This window comes from Ahaetulla prasina, chromosome 6, assembly GCF_028640845.1.
Source record: "Ahaetulla prasina isolate Xishuangbanna chromosome 6, ASM2864084v1, whole genome shotgun sequence".
NCBI lineage: Eukaryota > Metazoa > Chordata > Lepidosauria > Squamata > Colubridae > Ahaetulla > Ahaetulla prasina.
Genome location: NC_080544.1, coordinates 61,271,005 through 61,287,039, shown reverse-complemented (window position 1 = coordinate 61,287,039; position 16,035 = coordinate 61,271,005). Strand labels below are relative to the sequence as shown.

Genomic DNA, 16,035 nt, shown 5'->3' with positions numbered 1-16,035 from the left:
AGTTGCCTCCGGGGTTGCGTCAACTCCCCGACCTCCGGTCTTTTAAACACGAGCTCAAGACTTTCTTATTCCACCGTGCAGGGCTAGCTTGATGAAATTTTAAGTGGGGTTTTAGGGTTGTTTTACTTTAGTTTTTAATTTTAATTGGCCACTTTATAATCAGTTTTTTAATACGCTTTTTAATTTTTGTCTATATGCATGTTGTTTTTACTTGGCTGTGCACCGCCCTGAAAGTCCTTCGGGAGAAGGGCGGTATAAAAATCTAACAAATAAATAAATAAATAAATAAATAAATAAATAAATAAATAAATAAATAAACGTAGGAGGACTTTTTGGTACAATAAAAATATTTTAATAATGTTGTGTTCAAATTATATATGACATCCTACATTTTTCCTCATAATCTCCATGATTCCATGAATCCTGAGTTCAGGATTTTAATTTTGTGTGCTATCTTCTCTGCTAAAATGGGATTTTATTTCATCTCTCCCACAGGAGATTAATGAAATCGTCAATTCTAGTAAAGTCCCATTGGAGGAGATCAGTGATAGCTTGTCAAGTAAGTTTATGCCTTGGGTACAATTTGGGGGGGAAAGACATATGCAGTCTCTAGTGAAAGAAAGTAAAAGATGGGATTCACAATGACATATTGGAAATGTCTCAAATTGTGAAATGTCATTGTTGCACTGCATCCTATAATTACAGATTAGGAAAATACTTCTGAATGTTTCCATTCTAGAGAAATAGGAGGCAAGAACATTATGTACGCTACCTTGAGTTGTACAAAATAAAGGTGGGATATAAATTTTTATTGTTATTTTTGAGTGCATGAGTGCACAAACCTTTTTAGGTCAACTGGTGTAATCATATCATTTCTTGCAGAGTTTGTGTGTGTAAAGTGAAGGAAAAATGGGTATGGTCAAATCAGAAAGTATATGTAAAAACGTATTTCCATTTGCACATTTCTGTCCATCCATCCTAAAAATTTTAAATGGCCATGGGGTCTTACAGGGAAAGGACAGTGGAAAAAGTATCTTTGTTAATAACTTTGTGTTGATGCTTTCCTTCTTTGCAGATATTGGTGATACTTTGGGGAACAAGATTAAGGATAAACTAGGTGGACGAGCAAACAAAGTATTAGACATGACTGAGCAGCTTCTTCAAGGTATTGCAAGAGAGACTGGATTGGGAAATGATATTGGGATATAATAGTAGAGTGGAAGCACAGATACATAGGTAATAGAGGGCAGCTCAGAAGTTGAAGGAACTTTTACAGAAAGTTATCATGAAAAAACCTAGACTTCATCATAAGAGATGCCATGACAAGAAAAAAGGTTCCTGTTTTTCCCTCCAGAGCAAAATCATTGGAACCCAAAGACTATGAAACTGCTGGAGACCTATTGATCGACTCCATTCTGTTTTATATGTTTGAGGGGTAATTTCCTGTGGACAAAATATGTGTCAGCTTTTTGAGGTAGACCAATTCAAGAAACAGACATTAAAGAGATTCTAGGAATGTCGTTTATTGTTATATAGGATTTAATAACAGAATCTTGATAGCCTGTTCAAGTTTCTCTCTGTCCCATTTTATAACAAACAAAATCAAGGTGGCATTATTTTGAGCTTCTTTCTCATGCTTCCTTTTATTTCTGGACTATGTAATATCATATCCAACGCCTTCCTTAATGATTTCTTGTATCTTGCGCAAGATCAGCTCTGAGTTCTTTTACAATCAAGAACTAAGTGAACACTTTATGCTGGGCAATTGTCCCTCAGTCTTTACTCTGTCCTTCCTACTTTTTTTTTAATAGACATTCAGAGCATAGACCAGGAACTCCAGAAAGTCAACCAGACTGGTGGTCGCTTGCAGGAAATGCAAAAGGAACTGAACAAAAATCTGACTGACCTGAGAACTGAGATCAATGAGACTCTGAAAGAATGTGGCAGCCCATGTGGAAAAGTGTCCGTAGAGAACCTGACACCTGAGACCAATTTTGATACGGTAGAGTGAGGTTTGGAAGAGAGAGAATTATTTGGATGGGCAGGGTGGATTATTTGACAGCATAGGAAAAGACCTCATGGGTATGGTGAACTCTTCAGTGTGTTTGCGTGGGGGGGGGGCATAGAAATGCAATTCATGGATCGGGTCGTGCCTTTGCGGCTTCTGACTCGGCGCCGCTCTCGATTAGCTCCTTGGTATTCCGAGGAGCTGAGAGAGATGAAGCGCCGGAGAAGACGCCTATAGAGTAATTAGAGGGCCACCCGCTCCAAATCTGACTGGACACTAGTGCGGTCTCAAATTCAGACCTATCTGGTGGCGATGGGGGTGGCAAAACAGGAGTATTTTTCCACCCTCATTGCATCTGCAGATAACCGCCCAGTCGCCCTGTTTCGGGTAACCCGCTCCCTTATTCATCTGGGAGCGTTGGAAGACCCCCTGCAGGGACAAGCTGAGGAGTTTGTACAGTATCTGCAAGATAAAATCGCTCAGATTCGGGAAGGGTTGGACGCAGATTGGGTAGGTCCGGGCGAGATGGCGGAGGCTGGTCTTGATGTTTCCATCTGGGATGAGTTCAATTCCGTGACTCCTGAGGACATGGACAGGATACTGGGGAGGCTGAATGCGACCACATGTTTATTGGACCCGTGTCCCTCCTGGTTGGTACTGGCCATGCGGGAGGTTACACGTGGCTGGCTTCAGGGAATTGTTAATGCTTCTTTGACGGAGGGTGTTTTCCCTTCCGCCTTGAAAGAGGCGGTGGTGAGGCCCCTCCTCAAGAAGCCTTCCCTGGATCCAGACATTTTGTCTAATTATCGTCCTGTCTCCAACCTTCGCTTTACGGCGAAGGTTGTTGAGAGTGTGGTCGCACAACAGTTCCCTCAGTACCTGGATGAAACTGTCTATCTAGACCTGTTCCAGTCCGGCTTCTGGCCCGGTTACAGCACAGAGACGGCCTTGGTCGCGTTGGTTGATGATCTCTGGAGGGCTCGGGACAGGGGTTGTTCCTTTGTCCTAGTCCTATTAGATCTCTCATCGACCATGGTATCCTGCTGTGGTGGCTTGGGGGGCTGGGAGTGAGGGGCACCGTTTATCGATGGTTCTCCTCCTATCTCTCTGACCGGTCGCAGACGGTGTTGGCAGGGGGGCAGAGGTCAACTCCGAGGTGCCTTCTATGCAGGGTGCCACAGGGGTCGGTCCTCTTGCCTCTTCTGTTCAACATCTATATGAAGCCACTGGGTGAGATCATCTGTGGCTTTGGGGTGCAATGTCATCTGTACGCGGATGACACCCAGCTATACATATCCACCCCAGGCCACCTCAGCGAGGCCGTTGATGTCATGTCCCGGTGTCTGGAAGCCGTACGGGTCTGGATGGGGAGGAACAGGCTTCAGCTCAATCCCTCGAAGACTGAGTGGCTGTGGATGCCGGCTTCCCGGTACAGTCAGCTTACTCCATCGCTGACTGTTGGGGGCGAGTCGTTGGCCCCCACGGAGAGGGTGCGCAACTTAGGTGTCCTCCTGGATGCACGGCTGTCTCTAGAAGACCATTTGACGGCTGTCACCAGGGGGGCTTTTTATCAGGTTCGCCTGATTCGCCAGTTGCATCCCTTTCTAGACCGGGTTTTCCTGCGCACAGTCACCCATGCCCTTGTTACATCTCGCCTGGACTACTGCGATGCTCTCTACATGGGGCTCCCCTTGAAGAGCACCCGGAAGCTCCAACTGGTCCAGAATGCAGCCGCGTGGGTGATAGAGGGAGCACCTCGTGGCTCCCATATAACACCTCTCCTGCGCGGACTGCACTGGCTCCTGGTGCTCTTTCGGGTGCAATTCAAGGTGCTGATTACCACCTTTAAAGTGCTCCATGGCTTAGGACCGGGATATTTACGGGATCGCCTACTGCCACAAACAGCCTCCCACTGACCTGTGCGCTCCCACAGGGAGGGCCTCCTTGGGGTGCCGTCGGTGAAACAATGTGGACTGGCGACTCCCAGGGGGAGGGCCTTCTCTGTGGGGGCTTCTGCCCTCTGGAATGAGCTGCCTCCAGGGCTTTGCCAACTCCCCGACCTTTGGACTTTTCGCCGCGAGCTGAAGACTCTTTTATTTCATCGAGCTGGGCTGGCCTGAATAAGTAATTTTAAATGGGGTTTTAGTTTTATATTGTTTAGTTTTTAATATTCTGGCCATTATTTATATGAATTTTAGTCTGTTCTTAATTTGTATTTATTGTACTTTTTAACTGGCTGTGAACTGCCCTGAGTCCTTCGGGAGAAGGGCGGTATACAAATGTAATAAATAAATAAATAAAATAAATAAATGATACATCTTAAAAGTCAGGCTAAGGAAGCATAATGTAATTGGGATAAGACTGCTGAGATAATTGATCCATGGGAGGCTGAAATCAGAAGCCATAAGATCAAACGTACCCCAATTGTAACACAATATAGGATAGGATACAATGTAGGAATATGTTTTCAAGATGTCTAGATCTGTGTTCATTAACTCCTAGTCATCCATATGTATTTCTATGTGGCACCTGTTGCTTCATGTGTTTTCACTTCATCCCACCTGAAACATAGTGCATTCCCAATTGCTTAATTGGGGTCGATCAAACAAAAATATATGTTTCTGCATTATTTCTTTCTGCAGATTCCTGATGTCAGTAATCCACTTAATTTGATATCTGAACTGACAAGCTTAGATCTCAACAGTACTATAATAAAGGTAACACCCTCCTTTTCTTCTGCAATTATCCTTTCAGGTATCTACTCCAAGTGCCAGTGCAATAAGTTGGGTTGCCCATGAGAGGAACAGGACAAAATGGTCACTTCAACAATCATTGGTCATTGTTTGGAGTCATTTTGTTCACGGACTGATGAACCCTATTTATATGAAACCTGTCCTATGTCCTCTAAAGGGATTAAATCTGTTAATTTGGGGAAATGGCAAATGTATCTTCTTGGGGCTTTGTCTTTTGTTCAACAGTTTGGGATCGTGTTTTACTTGACTTACATTCTGAGATCTGAGCTTTGTTTGTATACGTCTTCCTCTGTGTCTGACTGCATCTCTTTTGCTTGTAGGCAAGAAATGTCATGGAAGAAATACCACAGAAAGTCTCTAATCAAACCAAAGAGGAGGTGTCTGGTAAGTAACCCAATCAGAGAATCTCTTCTTCATTTCACACATTATTCTGTGGTTTCCAAAGGCCTGTAGGTGTACGAAATTATTCACATGATTGACATTATATATGGGGAGGGGGTACATTTATAAGAAAAGGTCTGACATGTCCCTCCCTCATTTATAGATACCTTATGAGCATCCCCACTTCAGCTAAATACAGTTTTCCAATGTGCCCATCTTTCCAAACGAAAGGCTTCTATTTTGCTCCTCACAAGTGTAATTAATTAATTCATAATGTATGTATTATATTCATATCTCACATTTCCACTAGAATCATAGAATTAGAAGGGAACTTTAGGTACATTAATTGAATCCCTTTCTTAATACCGAAGTTCAAAATAATGCCAGATTACCTCACCGTATTTCACATACTTGGTTCCATTATCAAACGGTGACATTAGGAATTTTCTAACATTCAGCTGGAATCTCTCTTCCTGTGTCTTATGACCATCACTCCATCTCAGGGATAGAGAACAGGTCTTGACTTCTGTATGACACCTCTTCACTTCCTTGGAAAGTGCTCTTATATTCCTCTTCCAAAATATTTGCTCAGGTCTAAACGTACCAATTTGCTTCAACTTTGTTTTAAAAATAAGAGTTACCTTTTAATCCCCTTGTTGCTCTTTCCTGAAAGTTTTTAATTGAAGCTCTATTAAAGTGTGTTGCCAGAACTGGACACAGTACTCAGAATAGATTGTAATTATAATTTCTCCTGACTAGGTAAATGAAGTTCTGTTCGCACAGTCTAAAACTGCATTTGACTTCTGAGTAGCTATATTTTGAGTTGCCAATTCCTATTCAGTTCTAGGATTTTTTTTTTCAGATTTAGCATTATCAGGCCATATATCCTTCCATGCTCTCTACCTGTGCATTTATTTTATTTTTTCCTAAGTGAAGATCTTCCTTTGTTTCCATTTGCTTTTATGATTTTTCTCAAATCTATTAATATAATTTTGTATTGGGTTTTAATCCTTTTGAGCAATATTCTCCAACCTGAAAACTTCTAGATATATAGACTTTAAAACTTCTGGCATTTTCAGGAATGGCCAAACTGACTGGGAAATTCTGGGAGCTGAAAATCATACATCTGGAAACACTGCCCCAAGTATTAGCTCAGGTTGGGCTATCCTACAGTATTAGCTATCCAATATCCTACAGTATTAGAAATCTACCTAGTTTTATGTCATCTTGATATTTGATAAGCATTCCTGTGAACTGCTTATTTAAAATAGTTAATGACAATGTTGAAAGGTGCTACAAATAATAATTAAATATATAGTTATTAATAACAATAAAATATAGATTGAAGGTCTACTGATAATTAACCCACAGTTAAAAATACCTCTCTATATGTATATCTCTGTAATAAAAAAGTCTGTGGTATCGGCCAAAGCCTGTCTGAATAAATATATAGGTTTCCTGCTAGAAGGAAGCCTGGTATCTCCAGAAGAGGGCTCCAAAGCCAAGAGCAGCTATAGAAGATGTCTCCTCTTGGGTTTTCACCAAATATGCCTCAAAGGGTAGGATGTCTCCAAATGATTTTGGCAAGCATGGATGGCATTTCAAAACGCCTTGGCCCATGCTGTGTACAGCTTTATAAATCATAAGCTGCACTTTGAACTGTACTCAAAAATTTACAGTAAATGCTTTATTCTGCTAGGATGCCATTATTTCAGTTCCTTCCAGGCCATAGTCTTGCTGACTTCCTTAACACACAAATGTCAGTGTCAGTATTTTTTGCCTAATGATGTTTCCCCTCTTGGCGTGAATACAATGGTCAGTATGGTGTAGATCAGGGGTGTCAAACTCAAGCCCACGGGGTGCTTAGATCTCGCCCGCGGCGCTACCCTGGAAACAGCAAAGGCCTGGCCCATGGTGCATCTGCAAGTGAAAATGGAGCTCGAGAGGGCTGTGTGCAGTCCTCCTGAGCTCTGTTTTCACTGGCAGAGGGTTGCTGGATGCTGTCATAGCCAAAAAGGGAGATTACAAGGGCTGCAGGGGGCCCTCCCGAGCATCATTTATGCTGGCAGAGGGTTACAGAATAGAATAGAATGGAATGGATGGGATGGGATGGGATGGGATGGGATGGGATGGGATAGGATAGGATAGGATAGGATAGGATAGGATAGAATAGAATAGAATAGAATAGAATAGAATAGAATAGAATAGAATAGAATAGAATTTTTTATTGGCCAAGTGTGATTGGACACACAAGAAATTTGTCTTGGTGCATATTCTCTCAGTGTACAGGAAAGTGTCACAGCCAAAAACGGAGCTCGAGACCCCATTTTCGCTGACAGAGCACTCAGGCCACCATAGGTGCCCCAGACAGTAATGTCGAGCTGGCCATGCCCACCATGGCTACGCCCGTCCCAGCCCCCAAGATCAAATACAACCTTGATGCGACCCTCAATGAAATCGAGTTTGATACTATTGGCGTAGATTTTAAGTAATTAGTACCCATATATACAAAACATACTAGTTCTTGCATTCAAAAAAGTCCAGGTCAGTCTCTGGCTTCTTCAGGTAGGACTCAAGAGATCCATAGCAGAAAGTCTGAAGAACTGCTACTAAGTAACGTGCTTGCTTATTGTATTAACTTATCGGGTGGTTTATTGTCTTATGTAATTATTTGCCACTCTAAAGACATTCACATTGTGGATGCAATATGTTCTCATTGAATCAAGAGTGCAACAAAATTAGCCTCAACCGATGTCATCTCCAAGTTTTCTATTTCTAACATCTGTGCAAGGTAAGAAAGACTTCAGTGAAAGCACTATACTTGTGTAGAAGCCTTTTCCAACTTTGGTTAGAGGTAGAGGAGAGTCCATCAATCACATAGTAGAAGGCTGCAAGGAAATTCTCAGGCACTGAGAAGGTGTGATAGACTTCTATGTAGGCATCCTTTTGTTTTTCGTAAAAACTCCCAGATGTTGAGAAGTGGGTTCCTTTTTTTTACACCTGTGTAAAGGCACACATTCATCTTATCTTTGTATGAATCAGCCCATTATGGCTTGCTTAATTAACCATTAAAATGGTTAAAAATCCTGGGAGTTTGTATGAAAATTAGAGAGTGTAGATCATGAGTATCAAACTGAAGGCCCGCAGGCCGGATCTGGCCAGTGGGGCCTCTCTGGAAACAGCAAAGGTACCTGCAGTGCCTCTGCTAGTGAAAATGGAGCTTGGGGGGCTGTGTGGCGGCGATGGCCTCCTGCAGCCTTCTGCCAGCGAAAATGGAATGTATGGCCCTCCTGGGCTCTGTTTTCGACAACAATGGCCTCCTGCAGTCCTGCCAGTGAAAACATAGCTTGTGGGCATATGTGGTCTTTCTGAGTTCTGCTTTTGGCCAGGATGGCCTCCTGCAGCCCTCTGCCAGCAAAAACGAAGCTCATGAGGTCTGTTTTCGCTGGTAGAAGGATGCAGGAGGTCGTCACAACATGAGTGATGTTGAGCTGGCCATGCCCACCTTGGCCACGCCCCCACATACACCCTCCCCCCCGAGGTCAAACACAATCTTGATGTGGCCCTGAATGAAATCGAGTTTGACACCCCTGGTATAGTTAATATGTGTAAGATAAAGAAAGATCTGATGCAATATTAGGCAGATATCCTATGTTTTGATATGATATATTGTTTTTCAGTTTCTTTGCTCAAACATATTTAGTTTTCTGAATAATTCTACTTATTCTTCCCATGTACAGCTATTTTCTTGCTCCTGCTACACCCTGACTTTAGTTTATTTCACTTAATGGAAACTGATCCCTCAAAAAAAATGTAATCTTCACTCCCAGAATTTACAGTCAGCTTTGTCTGTTGTTTATTGCTTTGTTAAATGTGCTTTAATAGAAGTATTTGATTTGCATCAATAATTTTTTTTAATTGCATCACTTAAATTAAGATGCAGTGTGAATTGTACCTGTACAGAGTACGAGTTGGAGAGCTAAACATATCCATTGCCCATGGATAATTGTTATTGTTTACGTGGTCCATGATAATACACATAGTATAATGGGTTTATCTGTGTTTGCTGCTGTTATTAAAGAGATACAGGATATACTTCATAATGCCAAGAAGGGAATTAATGAAATCAGTGATAAGTTTCACAAGCTGATCTCACTGAAGAATATCTCTGCATTCATGGAAAATATTGTAAAGAAAGCAAATGACTACAAGCCACAGGTGGTCAAATATGATGACTACAGGTAGGAATAAAACTTTTCTTAAATTTTCATATGTTGCAGAATTACTTGGGCTGAATTCAGAGTTCAGATGGAATGATATCTATATTCCATTTTAGCAGGCAGAAGGTCAGTTATAGAAAAATATGGTGTAGGTCAGAAGAAAAATGAAGCCTTTAGAGTTCTCTGTTTCAAGCATTGTTGTTTGAATGACCAGCACTTCTAATCTGCAAACGTTCAAAGCTCTATTTAATCATTAAATCAGCATTTAATACCAGTTCTTATACTCTGGGCTTGAATTGGATCTTATTACTTTCATAGCTTCCTTTAATTTCTAGCGCCTGTGTTCGTAATGCACTGAGCTACAAATCATCCAAGCACGTTTTAGCCTAGGATGCAAACCCATTTCATGCAGTTACTTTGTGGTTTAATGTGTTATGCACCTGAGAAAATTTGGTTAATTGAGAAAATTATAATCCTGGTTGGTAAACATCCTGTTTGAACAAAACGAGTCTGTTGTAGAGTAGTTGCACAGAGTAGTCCTATCTTATTCTGATTTCAACTGAATTAACTGATTTGACCCCATTGAGCATGTTTTCACCTCTTCCTTCATTGTTGTTTGAAGTCTGAGTGTTAACTAGTTGATTTCTTTCACTACAGGTGGGGTGTTGGCGTCTGCCTTTGCTGTCTGCTGCTTGTAATAATTGTATTCAATGTGTTGGGCCTTTTGCTTGGTGGTCTTGGGCTAGATCCAAATGGAGTGCAATGGCCTACCAAACGGGGCTGCCTCTCCAACACTGGTGGAAACTTCTTTATGGCGTAAGAAATGTTGTGTTCTCTCCCTCCTCAGTATAGGGAAGTAACTGACAATAAGCTCTTTGTAACCTTCCAGATCATAGCCACAAATACTGCTTGTATTTTTATGTAACATTAGTTGCTTTGGAGAAAGCACTTTGTGGAAAGTTTTCTAATTTTACACTTAGCATAGATTCCTACCAGGAAAATATAGAGTGGTACTGTACACAAGTGCCACTGTTGATGGCAAGGTAAACTACTAAATTGAAAATGTCCTCTACTTGCCTCAGCACATTGTTTTCCTGCCTTGCTCTATGGATCTTCACAGAAGTGGCATCATGAGAATATAAGACCCAACTGTAGAAAGTTCTGTGGGTTGTTCACATCCAAATCAATAATTGTATTGTAGACCTCTGATTGTTTCTCATCTTTCATGACAGGAGTGTTGGATTCAGCTTTATATTTTCATGGTTGCTGATGTTGCTGGTTCTAGTACTATTTTTAGTTGGGGGCAATTCATACACATTGGTGTGCCGGCCTTGGGCTGATGGAATTATCCTTCAGGTAAGGCACCCAAGTTGCTATTATATTTATAACTGTTATGTCCCCTCATGATTAGGAATGAGGAGACAAGGGGCTGCTCAGGGTTGGTTGATAGTTGAAGTTGCACATAAGCATAATAAAATAAATGCATAAATATTATGACACAGGGAAGGATAGCTCATGGTTATAGAGTTAATAATGGTATATTAATTTGCAGTCTTTGTTTGCAGTTCCTTTTTCCAACTTTCATAAGTCATTTTTATTTTAGTCTCTGGCTGCAGCAGTTTCAGCTTTAGGAGAGGAAAAAATACAGCTGGAGGAATCAGTAAAGAGTTTAAGAAAATTTTAAAAAGATTTCATCAGCTGCTACTTATCTTTTTTTCTAGTATCTGGACACATCTGGGTTGCTCCCTCAATTAAATGTGAAAAAGCTCATGAATTTGAACACTTCTGATGTAAACCTGACCAGCATATACAAGTAAGTGCCAGGCTGCTTGGCTGAACTGCCATTATGTTTCTCTTCAGTTTCCTTAAGGAGAAGGAGAATCTGGAGAGAATATAAATGTCCTAGTGAAATAGATTTTGGGCCTAGTGAAATAGATTTTGTACAGAGAGGAGCCTTGTACAGAAGAGGGACATAGCTGCTTATCAACCTGTAATGAAATACATAAAAGGACTACACAGATTAAAGCAGTGGTTCCCAATCTTTTTTTTTGGCCATGCCCCACCTAAGCATCTTTAAAATCCTAATGCCCCGCCCCGCCCCGCCCCCCGTGAGATATAATTCTTTGAGTCTTGTCTATTCATATATTAAAAGTGTTGCTAAGGTCTAGAGTCTAGACACCACACATTTTTGAATTGCCCCCATTAAAAATTAAATTGCCCCCCTGTGGGGCGTGGGCCTCACATTGGGAACCACTGGATTGAAGTATTTATAAATGAGTAAAAACTTGGTAGAATATAGTATGAACTATATTCCCAGAATGTGGTCTCTGCACAAATCATGTGCTTTAGGTCAGCGGCCTCCAAACTTTTGGGCACTAGGGATCCAAACCTTCCATGGAGAAAATTTTTTCCGTGGACCGGAGGGGGCATGGTTTTGCATGCTGCCTGCATCCCACACATGGAGCTTTGCTTGTTTGTATGGACTGGTTGCTGGCATGCCATGGACCGGTGCAGGTCCAAGGACCTGGGGTTGGGGACCACTGCTTAAGGGCCTACCTTGACAGAATTCTCCTAAGCAAGTCCCTTCAGTTTCCCTTTCCTGATAGATGGGCGCCTCTTACCCCAGCCCATCCTTTCACTCCATTGGTCCCAGATAGTCTGTACATTACCTAAGTGACCAGAAACAAGTTGCTGTAATTGCAGTGAAGCAGTTGAAAATAATGTACATATTTTTGCTATCAAGGGCAGAAAAAGCTGAACTTTTCTCACCTGCTCCTTGCAAGGAAGAAGACTTGTTGTTTATGTGTGCAAGTGATAGGAATGAATACAGGTAGTTCTCAACTTATGATCACAACTGAGCCCAAAATTTCTGTTGCTAAGTGAAATATTTGTTAAATGAGTTTTGCCCCATTTTACAACGTTTCTTGTCACAGTTGTTAAGCAAATCACTGCAGTTAAGTTAGTATTTTTTATTTTAGTCTCTGGCTGCAGCAGTTTCAGCTTTAGGAGAGGAAAAAATACAGCTGGAGGAATCAGTAAAGAGTTTAAGAAAATTTTAAAAAGATTTCATCAGCTGCTACTTATCTTTTTTTCTAGTATCTGGACACATCTGGGTTGCTCCCTCAATTAAATGTGAAAAAGCTCATGAATTTGAACACTTCTGATGTAAACCTGACCAGCATATACAAGTAAGTGCCAGGCTGCTTGGCTGAACTGCCATTATGTTTCTCTTCAGTTTCCTTAAGGAGAAGGAGAATCTGGAGAGAATATAAATGTCCTAGTGAAATAGATTTTGGGCCTAGTGAAATAGATTTTGTACAGAGGGAAACCTTGTACAGAAGAGGGACATAGCTGCTTATCAACCTGTAATGAAATACATAAAAGGACTACACAGATTAAAGCAGTGGTTCCCAATCTTTTTTTTGGCCATGCCCCACCTAAGCATCTTTAAAATCCTAATGCCCCGCCCCGCCCCCCGTGAGATATAATTCTTTGAGTCTTGTCTATTCATATATTAAAAGTGTTGCTAAGGTCTAGAGTCTAGACACCACACATTTTTGAATTGCCCCGATTAAAAATTAAATTGCCCCCCTGTGGGGCGTGGGCCTCACATTGGGAACCACTGGATTGAAGTATTTATAAATGAGTAAAAACTTGGTAGAATATAGTATGAACTATATTCCCAGAATGTGGTCTCTGCACAAATCATGTGCTTTAGGTCAGCGGCCTCCAAACTTTTGGGCACTAGGGATCCAAACCTTCCATGGAGAAAATTTTTTCCGTGGACCGGAGGGGGCATGGTTTTGCATGCTGCCTGCATCCCACACATGGAGCTTTGCTTGTTTGTATGGACTGGTTGCTGGCATGCCATGGACCGGTGCAGGTCCAAGGACCTGGGGTTGGGGACCACTGCTTAAGGGCCTACCTTGACAGAATTCTCCTAAGCAAGTCCCTTCAGTTTCCCTTTCCTGATAGATGGGCGCCTCTTACCCCAGCCCATCCTTTCACTCCATTGGTGCCAGATAGTCTGTACATTACCTGTGACCAGAAACAAGTTGCTGTAATTGCAGTGAAGCAGTTGAAAATAATGTACATATTTTTGCTATCAAGGGCAGAAAAAGCTGAACTTTTCTCACCTGCTCCTTGCAAGGAAGAAGACTTGTTGTTTATGTGTGCAAGTGATAGGAATGAATACAGGTAGTTCTCAACTTATGATCACAACTGAGCCCAAAATTTCTGTTGCTAAGTGAAATATTTGTTAAATGAGTTTTGCCCCATTTTACAACGTTTCTTGTCACAGTTGTTAAGCAAATCACTGCAGTTAAGTTAGTATTTTTTATTTTATTTTTTTTTTATTTTATTCAATTTCTATACCGCCCTTCTCCCGAAGGACTCAGGGCGGTGTACAGCCAAGTAAAAAATCATAATATCAATATTAAAAGAAATTAAAACAAGCATATTATAAAATGGCCAAATTTAAAACGAATTAAAATATTAAAATATAAATAACCCAATAAAATTTTAACCCAATAAAATTTTAAGCCAGTCCCGCTTGAATAAATAAGTGCCAGCTCACGGCGAAAGGTCCAAGATCAGGTACTTGACGAAACCAGGGGAAGCTCATTCCAGAGGGAGCTCCCACAGAGAAGGCCCTACTCCTGGGGGCCGCCAGCCGACATTGTTTGGCGGACGGCACCCTGAGAAGGCCCTCTCTGTGAGAGCGTACGGGTCGGTGGGAGGCAAACGGTAACAGCAGGCGGTCCCGTAAGTACCCGGGTCCTAAGCCATGGAGCGCTTTAAAGGTGGTAACCAAAATCTTAAAGCGCACCCGGAAGACCACAGGAAGCCAGTGCAGACTGCGCAGGAGTGGTGTTACATGGGAGCAACGAGTTGCTCCCACTATTACCCGCGCAGCTGCATTCTGGACTAACTGCAGCCTCCGGGTGCACTTCAAGGGCAGCCCCATGTAGAGAGCATTGCAATAATCCAGGCCGGAAGTTACGAGGGCATGAGTGACCGTGCATAAGGCATCCCGGTCAAGGAAGGCGCAACTGGCGCACTGCAACTTGGTGGAAGGCCCTCTTGGAGACGGCCGCCAAATGATCGTCAAACGACAGCCGCCCATCCAAGAGGACTCCCAAGTTGCGCACCCTCTCCGTTGGGGCCAATAACTCGCCCCCCACAGCCAGCTGCAGCTGCAGCTGACTGAACCGGGGTGCCGGCATCCACAGCCACTCCGTCCTGGGGGGAGTGAGCTTGAGTCTGTTTCTCCCCATCCAGACCCGTCGGCTTCCAAACACCGGGACAGCACTTGACAACCGCTGGGGTGGTCCGGGTGGAAAAGTACAGCCGCGATCGTCAGCGTACAGATGATAACTCACCCCAAAACCACTGATGACCTCGCCCAGCGGCTTCATATAGATGTTGAACAGAAGGGGCGATAGAATCGACCCCTGAGGCACCCCACAGGTGAGGCGCCTCGCGGTCGACCTCTGCCCCCCTGTCAACACCGTCTGCGACCGGTCGGAGTGTTAGGAGGAGAACCACCGATAAACGGTGCCTCCCACTCCCAATCCCTCCAACCGGGGCAGCAGGGTACCATGATCGATGGTATCGAAAGCCGCTGAGAGATCTAATAGGACCAAGGCAGAGGAACACCCCCTGTCCCTGGCCCTCCAGAGGTCATCCACCAACGCGACCAAAGCTGTCTCCGTGCTGTGACCGGACCGGAAGCCGGACTGAACGGGTCTAGATAGACAGCTTCATCCAGGTACTGGGAAGCTGCCACGCAACCACACTCTCTACAACCTTCGCCACAAAGCGAAGGTTGAGACTGGACGATAGTTACCCAAAATAGCTGGGTCCAGGAAGGCTTCTTGAGGAGGGTCTCACCACCGCCTCTTTCAAGGCGGCAGGAAAACCCTTCCATCAACGAAGCATTTATAATTCCCTGAGCCAGCCTCGTGTCACTTCCTGAGTAGCCAGCACCAGCCAGGAAGGACACGGGTCCAGTAAACATGTGGTCGCATGTAACCTTCCCAGCAACCTGTCCACGCCCCTCGAGAGCCACAGACTCAAACTCATCCCAAACTACCTCAACAAGACGTGCCTCCTCCATCCCATCTGGACCATTGCAATTTTGGTCTAAACTATCCCGAAGCTGAACGATTTTATCGATAGATAACCGTTAAACTCCTCAGCCCGTCCCTGCAGGGGTCATCCCGCCTCCTGGCGAAGGAGGAACGGGTCACCCGGAACAGGGCGGCTGGGCGGTTATTCGTCGATGCAATGAGGGAGGAAACGAGAACGCCGCCTCCTCATTGCCACTAGATAGGTCTTAGTAAAAGACCTCACTAGTGTCCGATCAGCCTCGGAACGGCTAGACCTCCAGGTGCTCTCTAGGCGTCTTCTCCGGCGTTTCATCTCCCTCCGCTCCTCAGGGGACCATGGGGCCAAGTGGGATCCTCGGCCGGTCAGGGGCCGCAAAGGCACGGCACGGTCCAAAGCCCCAGCCGCGGCCCGTTCCCAGGCCGCAACTAGTTCTTCAGTCGTGCCGTGGGCAAGATCCTCAGGAAACGGCCCAAGCTCCGTCTGGAACCTCTCCGGGTCCATCAGGCGCCTGGGACGGAACCAACGCATTGGCTCCGTCTCCCTGCGGTGGTGAGCGGCGGTC

The 16,035-nt window shown here is 43.6% G+C and overlaps 1 protein-coding gene across 1 annotated transcript in view; it reads left to right on the top strand.

Annotated features, from left to right (window-relative positions):
• Nucleotides 1-16,035, top strand: part of LOC131201422 (prominin-1-A-like) — a 64,876-nt gene that overhangs the window by 34,143 nt on the left and 14,698 nt on the right. Inside the window, exons 8-16 of the mRNA XM_058189303.1 lie at nt 496-559; nt 1,076-1,165; nt 1,812-2,002; nt 4,651-4,725; nt 5,082-5,145; nt 9,224-9,383; nt 10,020-10,178; nt 10,595-10,718; nt 11,084-11,175. Coding sequence (XP_058045286.1) covers nt 496-559; nt 1,076-1,165; nt 1,812-2,002; nt 4,651-4,725; nt 5,082-5,145; nt 9,224-9,383; nt 10,020-10,178; nt 10,595-10,718; nt 11,084-11,175 — 1,019 coding nt within the window. The remainder of the gene's footprint in view (nt 1-495; nt 560-1,075; nt 1,166-1,811; nt 2,003-4,650; nt 4,726-5,081; nt 5,146-9,223; nt 9,384-10,019; nt 10,179-10,594; nt 10,719-11,083; nt 11,176-16,035) is intronic.